The 12,522-nt window shown below is 42.1% G+C and overlaps 1 protein-coding gene across 2 annotated transcripts; it reads left to right on the top strand.

The window, feature by feature from the left end:
* Positions 1-2,987: 2,987 nt before the first annotated feature.
* On the top strand, positions 2,988-11,489 carry LOC131256622 (protein ROLLING AND ERECT LEAF 2-like). Of its 2 annotated transcripts, none has more exons than XM_058257558.1 (5): positions 2,988-3,661; positions 6,220-7,350; positions 8,567-8,763; positions 9,478-9,695; positions 10,444-11,489. In XM_058257558.1, the coding sequence occupies exons 2-5, from the start codon at positions 6,318-6,320 to the stop codon at positions 11,114-11,116; spliced, it is 2,121 nt and encodes a 706-aa protein (XP_058113541.1). In that variant the 5' UTR covers positions 2,988-3,661; positions 6,220-6,317; the 3' UTR covers positions 11,117-11,489. The 2 variants fall into 2 exon arrangements, with proteins under 2 accessions (XP_058113541.1, XP_058113542.1); XM_058257559.1 differs by having other exon boundaries at positions 2,990-3,661; positions 6,477-7,350.
* The last annotated feature ends 1,033 nt before the right edge of the window (positions 11,490-12,522 follow it).

The raw sequence follows: 12,522 nt of genomic DNA, 5'->3' as shown, positions 1-12,522 counted from the left end.
TATGTGGGTTCCACCATGATGTATGTGGTCGTTCATTCATTTTGTGACATTATTTTATAGCATAAATTCAAAAAACGAGATAGATTCAAATCCCAAGTGGACCACACCACCGGAAATAGTGGTGATTTAATGCCACCATTACAAACTTCTTAAAACCCACTGTAATGTTTATTTGGCATCAAACCTATTGATAAGTTACCAAGGCCTCGATGAAGGGAAGAACACAAATATCAACATGATCTAAAACTTTTGTCGCCCCATGAATCTTTTAATGGTGGGCGTTCAATCACCAGTGTTTCTTGTTCATGAATCTTTTAACGGTGGGCGTTCAATCACCAATGTTTCCAGTGCATGAATTTTTAAATGGTGGGCGTTCAATCACCAATGTTTTCTGTGGTGTGGTTCACTTGGGATTTAGATCTGCCTAATTTTTGTCTTATGTCCTAAAATGAGCCGGAAAAATGTATGGACGGCGTGGATAAAACATATAAATCATGGTGGGTCCACATATCCTTTCTAGCACCGACGTCCGTACGGGGAATCCAATCACAACTTGTGGTACCTTACCCTATTTACCGCTGACATACCACTCGTGTAGGATATCCGTACCACGAAAATCGTAGGCTCCACAAGGAATATCATTATTCTTGAAAATCAATTAGATCAGATCACTAGGTGGGCCACATATTTTGTTGAGTCAAATCGTCGGTTTCTCATTGATTCCAAAAGTATAGCCCACACGATCAAAATAAAAGACTGATTTTTTTACCATGCTTGTCTTGATAGTGAGCCCCAGCGTTTTCATGGTTCTGATTTCACACAAAAGTTCCATGTTTCCCTAAATATGGCCACGTACCAAAAGTTCTAGTACGGTTGCCTGTATGTAGTCAGTTCTCACTAAAAATATTCTTAATGGAACAAACGTGCAGGACCCGTGACATGCTTTTTATTAATTTAAACTTAAAACCGCTCCAAAACCCACCGCATCTTCACATTAAAAATAAAAAATAAAAAATAAAAAATCGTAAAGTTACTAAAGGCCGATTTTAAAATAATTTCGTGCAACCAGCTTGGCGTGGGGCCCACCGTGATGTGTCTTGCATCCAACACGTCCAGAACGGTGGGCCACCACGTGAATTTACATGTGAGACCTAGGTTTGCCCATTGTTTTCTATGCTGTGGCCCACCAGATGATTGGATCAAACTGATTTTTGGGGCATACGATTTTCACTGCAAGGGAACCCTTCTTGATGGATTAGATGCTGCACAGAACGGTGGGCATTGCACGCAGCTAGTTGCACGAACTCAATTCTCATCTACAACCGTTGCAGTGGAACCTCCCTCAAATTACCATATCAGCTGCGCGTAGGGATGTGTTTGGTGGGCTTAATGTGGACGGGTCGCATCGTACGGTCCATAAATGGACGGCTGAGAAGGCGCATTGTTGGGTCAATTTGGATCGTTGATCAGTCCAACTTTTGGCCCCAGATCAGGCGGGTCCAATCGACATCACTCTCCTCTCAACCCGATTACTAACACTGTCATAGGATCCGGACCCGGATCCGACTTGAAAGGCCCAAATTTTGGCTAGTGAGGCCGGTGCTCTGTGGGCCCACCGTGATGTATGTGTTTTATCCCCGCCGTCCATCTATTTTCTAGATCATTTTAGTGCTTCATATAAAAAACGAGTCAGATATAAATCTCAGGTGGACCATACCACAGGAAAACAATAGTGATTGAATGTCCACCGTTAAAAACCTCCAAGAGCCTACTGTAATGTTTATTTAACATCCAACCTGTTGATTAGGCCACAACCTGTTGATTAGGCCACACAAACTTGGATGAAGGGTAAAAAATAAATATCAGCTTGATCCAAAACGTCTGTCCTTCAAAAAGTTTCTAACGGTGGGGGTTCGATAAACACTTTTTCCTATGATGTGGTCAACTTGAGATTTTGATCTACCTAATTTTTTTTTTCATTGCATAAAATGATCTAGAAAAATGTATGGACGGAGTGGATGATGCATATATGGAATTGATGCCAATGATATGGATGGTTGAAATAAGATAACGGGTGGTTCAAACTTAAAGGCAGAGAATGCCATCCTTACTGTCATATTCTCGGTATAATCTTTTATAATGCTCCATCCACAGTTGGTTCAGATGTTTGTACGGTCTGGATTCCCTCACAACTATGCCCATGCGTACGGTTGGAGAGTCATAAAATATTTTTAAATGGTGGTGAACTGCAGCGTAGGAGTAAAAACCGAAAAAAACATAACAGGACGAAGCACCGCGCTGGATAACTCGCACTAGGTACCTACCGGGCTTACTTTCGTTAACTGAGAGCCACGTGGACGAAATTCTCAGAAGATCCATACCGTCCATCAGGTACTTTACCTCAGTTTAACCAATGAAATCAATCATCTTGATCATAAAAAGCTCATATAGGCCATACCTTAGGAAAACAGTTGGGTGGGAACGCTTACCATTAGTTTTGTGTAGGACCCACTGTGGTGTCTATATCCCATCCAATCCATTCATATGACGTACCTCATGAGGATAAACGCAATAACTAGAATAATTTACAGTATTATAAAAATCAGGTGGGCCAAACGATGTAATTTATATGTTTTAGGTATAAATTTATTTTCGTGGTCCACGTGAGCATTGAATTATCCTTATTTTTTAGATCAAAGTCAAAAATAGGTACTTTTAAGTAACGGACGGCGTGGATCTGATTCACCTAGCACGGGGTAACAAAGTGTTTCCCCAACACAAGAATTGAAGGTATTTCAGTAATTAAAATGATAGTTAGGGGCATATTCTTGCACAAGTTTTACTCCTTTACTTTTTCCCCTCTTTCGTTTCCCCTTCTCGAATTTCACTCACTCGACCGTTGCTTTCTCAACGACTCTCTCTCTCTCTCTCTCTCCTTTTTCTCTTTCCGGCCTCTAAAAGTCCGTTCTTCTTCTCATTCCTCTCCATTCAAATCTCCATTACTGAAATTTCTATATAAGATTTTTAATAGAAATTCAGTAACCATTGGCGCTCCAAACAAACCTCTTTGGGCCCTATCTGCTTTTGAATCTCGTCACATTTCATCTATCTTTTTTTCCCCTGAATTTGTTACTGTACATTTCATCTCAAGATTTCATTTTTCAACTGGGTTTTGCCTCTTTCAATATTAGATTTTTGCATATCAGGGTGTTTTGAATCTCATCGAATCTTTTTGGGCGTTGTTTATTTATTTATTTATTTTCCTATTTTTGAATCTCATCTTCTTTTGCTCTATTGAAATTTCTAGCTGAAGATTTCATCATATCATTTCCTTATATTAAAAAATTCTCTGATTTTTTTTTTTTTTGAGAAATTTCTTGCATTTTTTTCACATAAGAAAACCATTTTATATTCTTCCAATTTTTCATCTCATCATACTCTTCAGCTCTTTTTTCCAAATTACAAACTTCTTCTTCAGTCTTTCTAGTTTTCATTTGTCCTTCTATGCATGTTTTCACATTCCTTTGTGGTGAATGTCTTTGCCCAACTGACTTAAAGTTTCAGTTTTTTGCTTCTTTTCGTAGGTGCAATTGAAATTTCGGAGCTTTTTGCTTTTGCCGAAGTTTGCAGCGAAGGTTCAAATTAAACCCAATTACTTGAGGTAAGTTTCATCTCTTCTTTTAGTCTTCTATGCATGTAAACAGAGGTTGAAGTGGTGAATTACAGCACATGTGCCAATGTAGCATGCATGTACAAGATCCAGGCCAATCATTCGGGTTGGGGAGTACGCATGCCTCGGCCCATAAATCAGGCCCCATTCATCAGGTGGGCCACACTATTACAGGTAAAATACATGAAAAGAAAATTGACAATGTCTTGTATTCACCATATACTTGTGGCCCACCTGATCGGTCGGACCAGAATGGATTTTGGTATAGCTCATGTTCACATGGATCAGATCTCAAGTAAAATGGATTGTTAGTAAAAAGAAAAAAAAAAAACAAAAACAAAAACAAAAACAAAAAACAAAAAACAAACCCAACAGCCTATATTCAACGAACACTTTCCGTCCACCCTGGATTTTGGAACACTTTCCGTCCACCCTAGATTTTGGAACAGGGCATGTTCACAATCAGGCTCACCTGATGTATGGATTGGATCTCTTGAACATGTGAGCCACACTAGTACAAGTAGAATGGATGGTTAGAAAGAAATCATGAATAGCCTCCGTTCAGCCTACTTAATGGGTAGACCAACCTGGGTTTTGGAACTGCATGTTTCACACTTAGCCCCACCTTTTGTATGGATTGGATATCAAACATGCGTGCCACACTAGTACAAGTAAAAAAATGGATGGTTAGAAAGAAAATGACCAACGGCCTATATTCAACATAAACTAGTGGCCTACCTTATGGGTGGACCAGCTGGATTTTGGAATGGGGCATGTTCACATTGAACATGTGTACCACACTAGTACAAGTAAAATGAATGGTTAAAAAAGAAATCACCAATAGCCTATGTTCAATGTACCATTGTGGCCTGCCTGACGGGTGGAGCAGCTTGCTCGTAGACCCACCTGGTATGTGGATTAGATCTTGAACGTGCATTCCATGTTGGCACGTGTGTGAAGATTCACCTCTTGAATCTCTACTTGCATGAATTCTTTGGCATTTCCCTTCCAGCATGCATTGTCTCAGAAATAAGAAAAGAACATCCTTTCTCTAATGTTTATCTTTGTATTGCAATGATAAGGCTGTGTTTGGAGGCACCATCAAATTGAATTGCATTGATGCATTTAACGAAGTGAAATTTACAAAATCATGATTTCCTCTGCATTCATGCAGAGGAGATCTGTGTCTGAAAATGGTTGAAAGTTCTGATTTTGTATACTAGATGTTGAGTTTGATTTCTTAGAATTAGTGTCCATGGGTTTCCTTTTGTTTCTTGCACTTCTTCTGTGCTCCAGCTGGGTGGGTAATATATGGTGCTCTAATGAAAGAAAGAATTTTCTTTTCTATTATTTTCTTCTTATTCTTTTTCTTTTTTGTCCCAGTAATAATATAGGTGGGCCTCAGCTTTAGGTAATCAAAGTTGTTAATCTGGTGTAATCCATCATAGGATGGGCCATGCCTGCCTGAATATCTTCTCTATCATATGATCATAGCCATTTGATGAAAATGGAGAATGGTAGCTAATGGTTCACATTTAACCAAGGGCCTAAATGGATGGTTCACATTTAACCAAAGTTCTGATCATATTTCCTTTCTGTCTGAAACCTTGGCGCAGATTTAAGCTACGATCACATCATGGAGATCGAATGAAAAGGAAAGGAAAAAAATTTTGTTTTTTAAAAGTCTAGGGAATGGAACTAAACTACCTTTTGGTTCTCTCCGAAAACAACCTTCCTTTCTTGAACCCATTTGTAAAGAACTCGCAAAAAAAAAAAAGATTAGTGAAAAATAAACACTTACCCAAGGGCCTAAATGGATGGTTAGGATCATCTTGATCGGGAGATTTTTGGGGCATGCCCTTATCCACCTTTAGGGCCCACAAAATGTACAACTTGGATCACATGCACTGTCTCTTGGGCCAAGCAAATGCTTGATTGGACATTGTATATCTCCTCTTTAGGTGCAGGTAGTGCCCAGATTTAGGTAATCAAAGTTGTTTGGTTTGGTGTAACCCATCATAGGATGGGCCATGCCGGAATATCTTCTATATCAGGAGATCATAGCCATTCAATGAAAATAGAGAATTATAGCCAGTGGTTCATATCTAACCAAGGGCTCAAATGGATGATTAGGATCGTCTGAATTGCGAGACCCTTATTTACCACAACGGCCCCCAATATGTACAACTCGGATCACATGCACTGCTCCTTTGGCCAAGCAAATGCTTGATTTGACATTGCATGTTTCCTCTTATAGGATGGGCCACGCCCCAATATCTTCTCGATCATATGATCATGGTCACCCAATGAAAATGGAGAATTACAGCCAATTGTTCATATCTAACCAAGGGCCAAATGGATGGTTATGATCGTCTGAATCAGGAGATTTTTGGGGCACAACCTTATCTTTTACGACGGCCCACGATATGTAAAGCTTGGATCACATGCACTGTTTCTTGGGGCCAAGCAAATGCTTGTTTCCTCTTTGTTGGAACTTGGAAAATATGTATTGAAGGTCTCAAAATTCTCTCTTTTGTTTTGCTGAGCAGTCATACAAGATCCTGAGGATTTGGTTCGCAGTTGATTGTTTTTCTTGCATAATCTGGTTACAATTGGAATCTGAAAAATCTGTTGACTGTTGAGAAAAATGGGATGTTCTAATTCAAAGTTGGGTGATGAGGAGGTGGTCCAGCTTTGTAAGGATAGAAGGAGATTCATCAAACAGGCCATCGAGTATAGAATTCAATTTGCAGCCAGGCATGCTGCTTATATCGAGTCACTAAGACGAGTTTCTCTCGCACTCCAGGACTACGTCGATGGAGCTGAAGGCCACGAATGCATTGGCGAATCACTCAGAAATCCCTTCTCCATGCCCACGAAGAAAACAATCCCTGAGCTCACTGGCGTTCCTTTGAAGTCCTCATCTACAACGCCAATTCAATCCCAATCTTCTCACACAGTTCATTACTTGAGATCAAGTGGAACTCCATCGGTTTCCGTCATTGAGAGGCCCCATTCACCAGAGACCATGAGAGTAGAATCCTACCCCCCAATGCATCATTTCGGAATCGATAGCTTCTTTGTCGCGCAATCACCACCACGTAAGAACTCACCCTACTTCTCTTCGCCATGCCACAAGTCAAGCTTTCCTCCGCCATCACCTATCCAAACTTCCCAATTCGACTTCTTTTGGGACCCCTTTTTGTCGCTGGATACGTACGCGTACCCCACTAGGAACAGTCTCGATCAGATGGACATCGACAATGAAATGGCAGAGCTGAGGCAAGCTTGTGAAGAAAAAGAGATACCCAAATTAGAAGAGGAAAATGATATCAAAGAGGCAGAAATGAAGGAAGAAAGTGTTGGCGAGGACAGTGATATGGAGCACGGGAAGGAGGGGCTTCAATCTCAGAGTAAAGACAGCACTGAAGTATCAGAAGCGCAAAATGGGGTAGAAACTAAAGTTGGTAATGGAGAGGAAGTAGTGACCAGAGATGGAGAAGCATCATTAGAAAGAACTGGTTTTACTGTCTATGCGAGCCGAAGACCGACGAGTATGGCAGAGGTTGTCAAGGACCTCGATACCCAGTTCAGTACAGTGTGCAATTCTGCTACAGAGGTTTTGAGGATTTTGGAGGCAACTGGACCACAGAAATCCTCAACTGCAACTGAGCTAACAGGTATGACCAATCGCATGTTAGTTTTGGATCCTATCTGAGATCACACACACACCCCTATCCATCCACACATACGAGCCATGCATCAGTTACATCCCCATAGAAATCAGCCAGTAAAGTCATCAGGGTGGGCCCCGTAGTGTTAATGACCTGGCCTAAAATCAGCTGGTAAACTGATCAGGTGGGCCATTGTAAGAAAACAATTGAACCACTGTATCCGGCCTGATGAGTGACAGATCATCTATATGGTGGGGTCTGTCGAATGTGTCTGACAGGCCATGCATCGGTTGCGTCTCCATAGAAATCAGCCATTAAAGTCATCAGGGTGGGCCCCATTAGTGTTCATGACCTGACCTAAAAATCAGCTGATAAACTGATCAGGTGGGCTATTGTAAGAAAACAATTGAACCACTGTATACCACCTGATGAGTGAACTGAAGTGATTTTTTTGTTCTATGGATCTTCTATGTGGGTTCCATCGAATGTGTCTGATGCATGCCTCAGATGTCCCAATAAAATCCAGGTTAGTACATGCAGATGTGCATGTGTGGCCTTTTCTGTTGCCAAAATCTAGCAATTCAAACAGGAGAAATACTCCGAAGCATCGGGTAACTCGGACAGTCCAATAGCTCGATCTAAATAGTCCATTAAGTCAGATAAGACTGATTGGATGATCCAATCCATTCTATAAGTAGTCTTATTTTTGTGACCATCCTTTTTGCCTGCTTAACAGAAGTGGATCTTTGGAATCCTAAATAATCCATGATGGGAACTATCAAATAGATGGACCCAATTGTTGGTTAGACCTATTTTAGACAAATGATCTTGGCCATCCATATTAGAAGCCAATGATCAGATGGTTAAGATCCGTGCAATATTTGCATTCTATCTTGTGAATTTTGTGTTGGACCTAATGGACAACCTGGATCAATTGATTGGACTGTTTAAGTGTCCCAATGCAACTAGGAGCACTGAAGCATGACATAATCTTAATGAATAAGATGCACGATCAAAGTTTGGCGCATCCCACAGAAAATGCAGATAGCACAAATGCTCCCCTCTGAAATGGGTCGGACCCACTGTTATCCCATTTTCGTTGTAGGCACTGTGCACACCCTTCCATCCACATTTCATTGATCTGCATTCAATGGATGATCAAAACAGGCCCTTAAAGATGGACTGTCTTTAAACCTCTTTAACATACTCTTCATTTGTGCAGCCGCAAAACTGTTGAATCCGGTTGCTTTGTTCCGCTCGACATCATCTCCATTCTTTCACGCTTCTTCTGGTACCAGAGACGATGGTTCCGACAGCAGTAATGACATCTCTGATGAATCTTGGATGCTTCGTAGGAGTCACCGATCAACATTAGACAGATTGTGCGAATGGGAGAAGAAGCTTTATGAGGAAGTTAAGGTATGCTTTCTACCACTGATTGGGTTGTATTAGCTAAATAATCACATGTAGAGATGGGAGAAATGGTCGATAAGATGCTGAATGTAAACTTACCATACAACATTTTTTCCACTTATGTGTCGCGTCAGTGCGGACATTGGTGCCGTGACGACGGTGGACCATACTACGAAGATCACCTGAAGCGAAAATTGGAAGGATACACTTGCATTGGTTTCAATAGTATGGCCCACCTGATGAATGGACCATCCTGGTTTTTGTTCCAGATCTTCTTTATGGTGGCTCAGGTATTAGTGACAAGTGATGCCGTCTCCAGCACAAGATAAGATAATTTGAGTTGTGATCTTGCTTTGCTAGAGATGATTGCTTGCCCATTTCTAATCCAATCTCAACATGTGGCAATTGTCTAGGGCAACCAGAACCATCGATCTGATGGGTCGAAATGAAGATGGGCCATAGCCCAAAGACCAGGGTGATAGAATAATCCTAGCAGTTCTGTTCTTGTGATTTTGCTATTGAATGTGTTGATGATACCTTTGTCGTCTTTCACACAACATTTTCTAAACTATGCCGAACCAAAGCTAGGATAATTCGTCAGCCCTTGATTTTGGGCTATGTCATGTTCATGTGGTGGCCTGCCGGATCAACGTTCCCATCATCCGATCATTTGATAGTTGGTGTGAATACAAAATCTCTTCATGTTTGTCCCTTTAACAGTCTGGAGCTCGAATTCGAAGAGCTTATGAGAAGAAGTGCCTGCAAATCATGGATGTGAAGGATGAGGATTCATCCGTGGATGAGAAAACAAAGGCCATGATACGGGATCTTCATGCACGGATGAAAGTTTCTATGCACACGATCGGATCGGTGTCGAAGAGAATCAAGGCATTAAGGGATGAGGAGCTGCAGCCACAGCTAATGGAGCTGATTAGAGGGTATGTCCATCTAATCAAATGCACTAAGAAACACATTTAAAACTGAGGTCCTTTTCTATCCATTGGATTGTGGGTGGCATTCTGCCAAGGCCCCCTCATATGACCATCCATCTGGTGGGCCTCATACCATGGATTGCCCTAACCGAAAATTGCTTTGATTGTATTAAACATGGACTTCTGCAGCTCTTCCCATTGCCATCTCAGGTTTTTGAGAAGTTCATATCATGCTTAGTTGAGTGTTGGGGTCACATGCATTTTAACCCTTACATTACCTCATCCCAGCCATTCAAATTTCTGGCCCACTGTCAATGGATCCACTTGTTGGCCACCCATCAATGGAAGGGTCATGGTCTTCCATTCTGGAAGATCCTCGCTGTATGCCCCATCTACTGTGTGTTCTATCAGATCAACGGTTCGGATCTGATGTAAATTGCTGTATCCCCATCTGCTAGAGTATCATATAAATAAGTCTCGTTCTTCATCACCCATTTGCAGCCCATTGGATGGTTAGGATTATCCAATCTGCTCAGTTTCTATGATCTGGCCTGTTGATGGTGGGACCCACTGGATGGGTGGTCTAGATATGAACCCATCCAAATATCATAACCGTCTACTTGTTGGCTGGGGGTTAGACTCCAGCTACTATGGGTCTCATCAGATCAACGGTTTGGATCGCCCTCTGCTTGGAGAGGCATATTTTATTTATTTTTGATAATGATTTTGTTCTGTTTTTCGCGATTAACAACAGGTTGTCGAGGATGTGGCGAGTGATTGCGGAGTGCCACGTCATCCAGAAGCGCACGATAGAGGAAGGCAAGCTCATCCTATCCGACACGCCTCCGAAACGCTCCGAGACATCGGGCGATCCCGATCCGGCCCGACTCGCCCGATCCGCCGCGAGTCTTGAGTCGGAGCTCCGAAACTGGCGCGCCTGCTTCGAGTCCTGGGTCACATCTCAACGGTCCTACGTCCGCTCCCTTGCTGGGTGGGCCCAACGATGCGTCCGATCCGATACCAACACGCCGAAATTCCTATTCCCTTCCCGCCCATCCAACGCCGGGCCGCCGATATTCGAGATCTGCATCCAGTGGTCCGGATTCCTAGACGCTGTCCCCGAGGCCGGCGCGACCGAGGGCATGGATTTCTTCGCGGCCGGGGTCGCGTCGGTGTACGGAAGGGAGGAGGAGGCGAAGAGAGCAGAGCGTTTCGGTGGCGGAGTTTCGGCCGATACGGAAGGGAAGGTGGATGCGGCGGAGAGAGAGGAGGGACGTGTGACGGAGGAAGTCGCCGTTAGAATTCTGTGCGCGGGCATGTCGGCTGCCGTTAGTTCGCTAACGGAGTTCGCCGTTAAGTCTGCCGAGCGGTACGAGGAGGTGATGAAGCAATGGGAGAAGGACACGCCGGAAAAGGATGGGGCGTAAGTGCCGCACGTGCGATATGATGTGGGCTACACGTGTGGGCGTTGTTTTGTACAGCGTGGCCCACCCGATGACCGTACGAGGCTGTGATTGAGAAATCAGAAATGGCACCTAAACAGTGGGATCTCGTGATGAGCGGTCCAGATCTCCACACGTGGGACTCATCTTCGCGTGTGAAGGATGTTATCTTTTTCTATAGTTGTAAATGTAACCATTCTTTGTAGGGCTGTGATGGGCGTCGGGGCGTGGCCCAGCTTAGCAAATGCAACAATGGCGAGTCCTGACCGTTTATTACAGCCCGAATTCTCTGTTTGATTCTTTTTGGAGTTTATTGATGTAATTTCCATTGTAGAAAATAAAAAGAATGCATTTTTTACGCCTTTGAATTTCCTCCTCTAGTTCTTTAGCCGTAGTGATTGAAAATAAATAATATTAGTGGATTTTTTGGGTTATTGGCTTGAAAAGTGGGAAAAATACTTAAGATCCCCTTTGTTTTTCCACAGTAATGTAATGTGTGATAAATGAATAATAATTATCGTTCAGCAGGTTTTACCATTGTAAGCAATTTTTCTTACAGTTTCGTTTATAAATGTAAAATACTTTTTCTAATTAGATAATGTAATATAAGAAAGATTCAAAGCTCACGTAAATTACAAAAATAAAGTTGGTCTGCTTAAATTATATCATGCGTGCACAGTATGTAAATAGGTATAAGATTCGAAACAGAGACGCCAATTGCCTGCAAAAGCCTTTGGCAGATATGGAAAGCTAGAGGGGGCTCACCGTGATGGTTGTAGGATATTCACCCTTTCCATCCATTCATCCAGATCATGTTAGGACATAGGCTTAAAAGTGAGGCAGATGGGCCTCATGACAGGAACACAGTGAGGATTGAACGTCCACCATTGATGAGTTAGAGATTGGACAATCCTGGGTGTTTGTACTGCCTACCCTAGCATATATGTTTTATTCATGCCTTCCATCCATTTTGAAAGATAATTTTAATGTATGAGATGAGTGTGAGAGGAAAAAAAAAAGAAGCTCAATTGGCCACACCACAAGAAGCTGTGAGGATTGATCCTATGTTAGAAATTTCCTAAAGGTCACTATGTTGTTTATTTGCCATTCAACATATTCATAAGGCTAAATGGATCAGTATGAAGGGAAGATATAAATATCAACAAAACTTCTAACCCTTGAAAATTTTCAACAAAAAGCTTTCAATGTGTTCCCATTGCTTTATGTAGTGTGGTTTATTTGAGTTTTCAATCTTCCTCTTTTTTCATTCTTATAAACTAAAATGACCGTTGAATGGATAGCATTGATGAAACATATACATGAGGGCAGCCCCTCATATTCCCTAAGGGCTTGTTTGGGAGCGTGGATTTGGAACCCCTTAGATTTGGAAC

The sequence above is a fragment of the Magnolia sinica genome, chromosome 9 (assembly GCF_029962835.1).
Source record: "Magnolia sinica isolate HGM2019 chromosome 9, MsV1, whole genome shotgun sequence".
NCBI classification, from domain to species: domain Eukaryota; kingdom Viridiplantae; phylum Streptophyta; class Magnoliopsida; order Magnoliales; family Magnoliaceae; genus Magnolia; species Magnolia sinica.
The sequence above is the reverse complement of the archived record's forward strand: the minus strand, read 5'-3'. Positions and strand labels throughout refer to the sequence as shown.

Bases quoted from the DNA above. Each gene is read 5' to 3' on its own strand.
- LOC131256622 (XM_058257558.1), top strand. From the start codon at position 6,318: ATGGGATGTTCTAATTCAAAGTTGGGTGATGAGGAGGTGGTCCAGCTT. The intron at 7,351-8,566 runs GTATGACCAATC...TCATTTGTGCAG, and splicing joins AACTGCAACTGAGCTAACAG to CCGCAAAACTGTTGAATCCG. The intron at 8,764-9,477 runs GTATGCTTTCTA...TCCCTTTAACAG, and splicing joins AGCTTTATGAGGAAGTTAAG to TCTGGAGCTCGAATTCGAAG.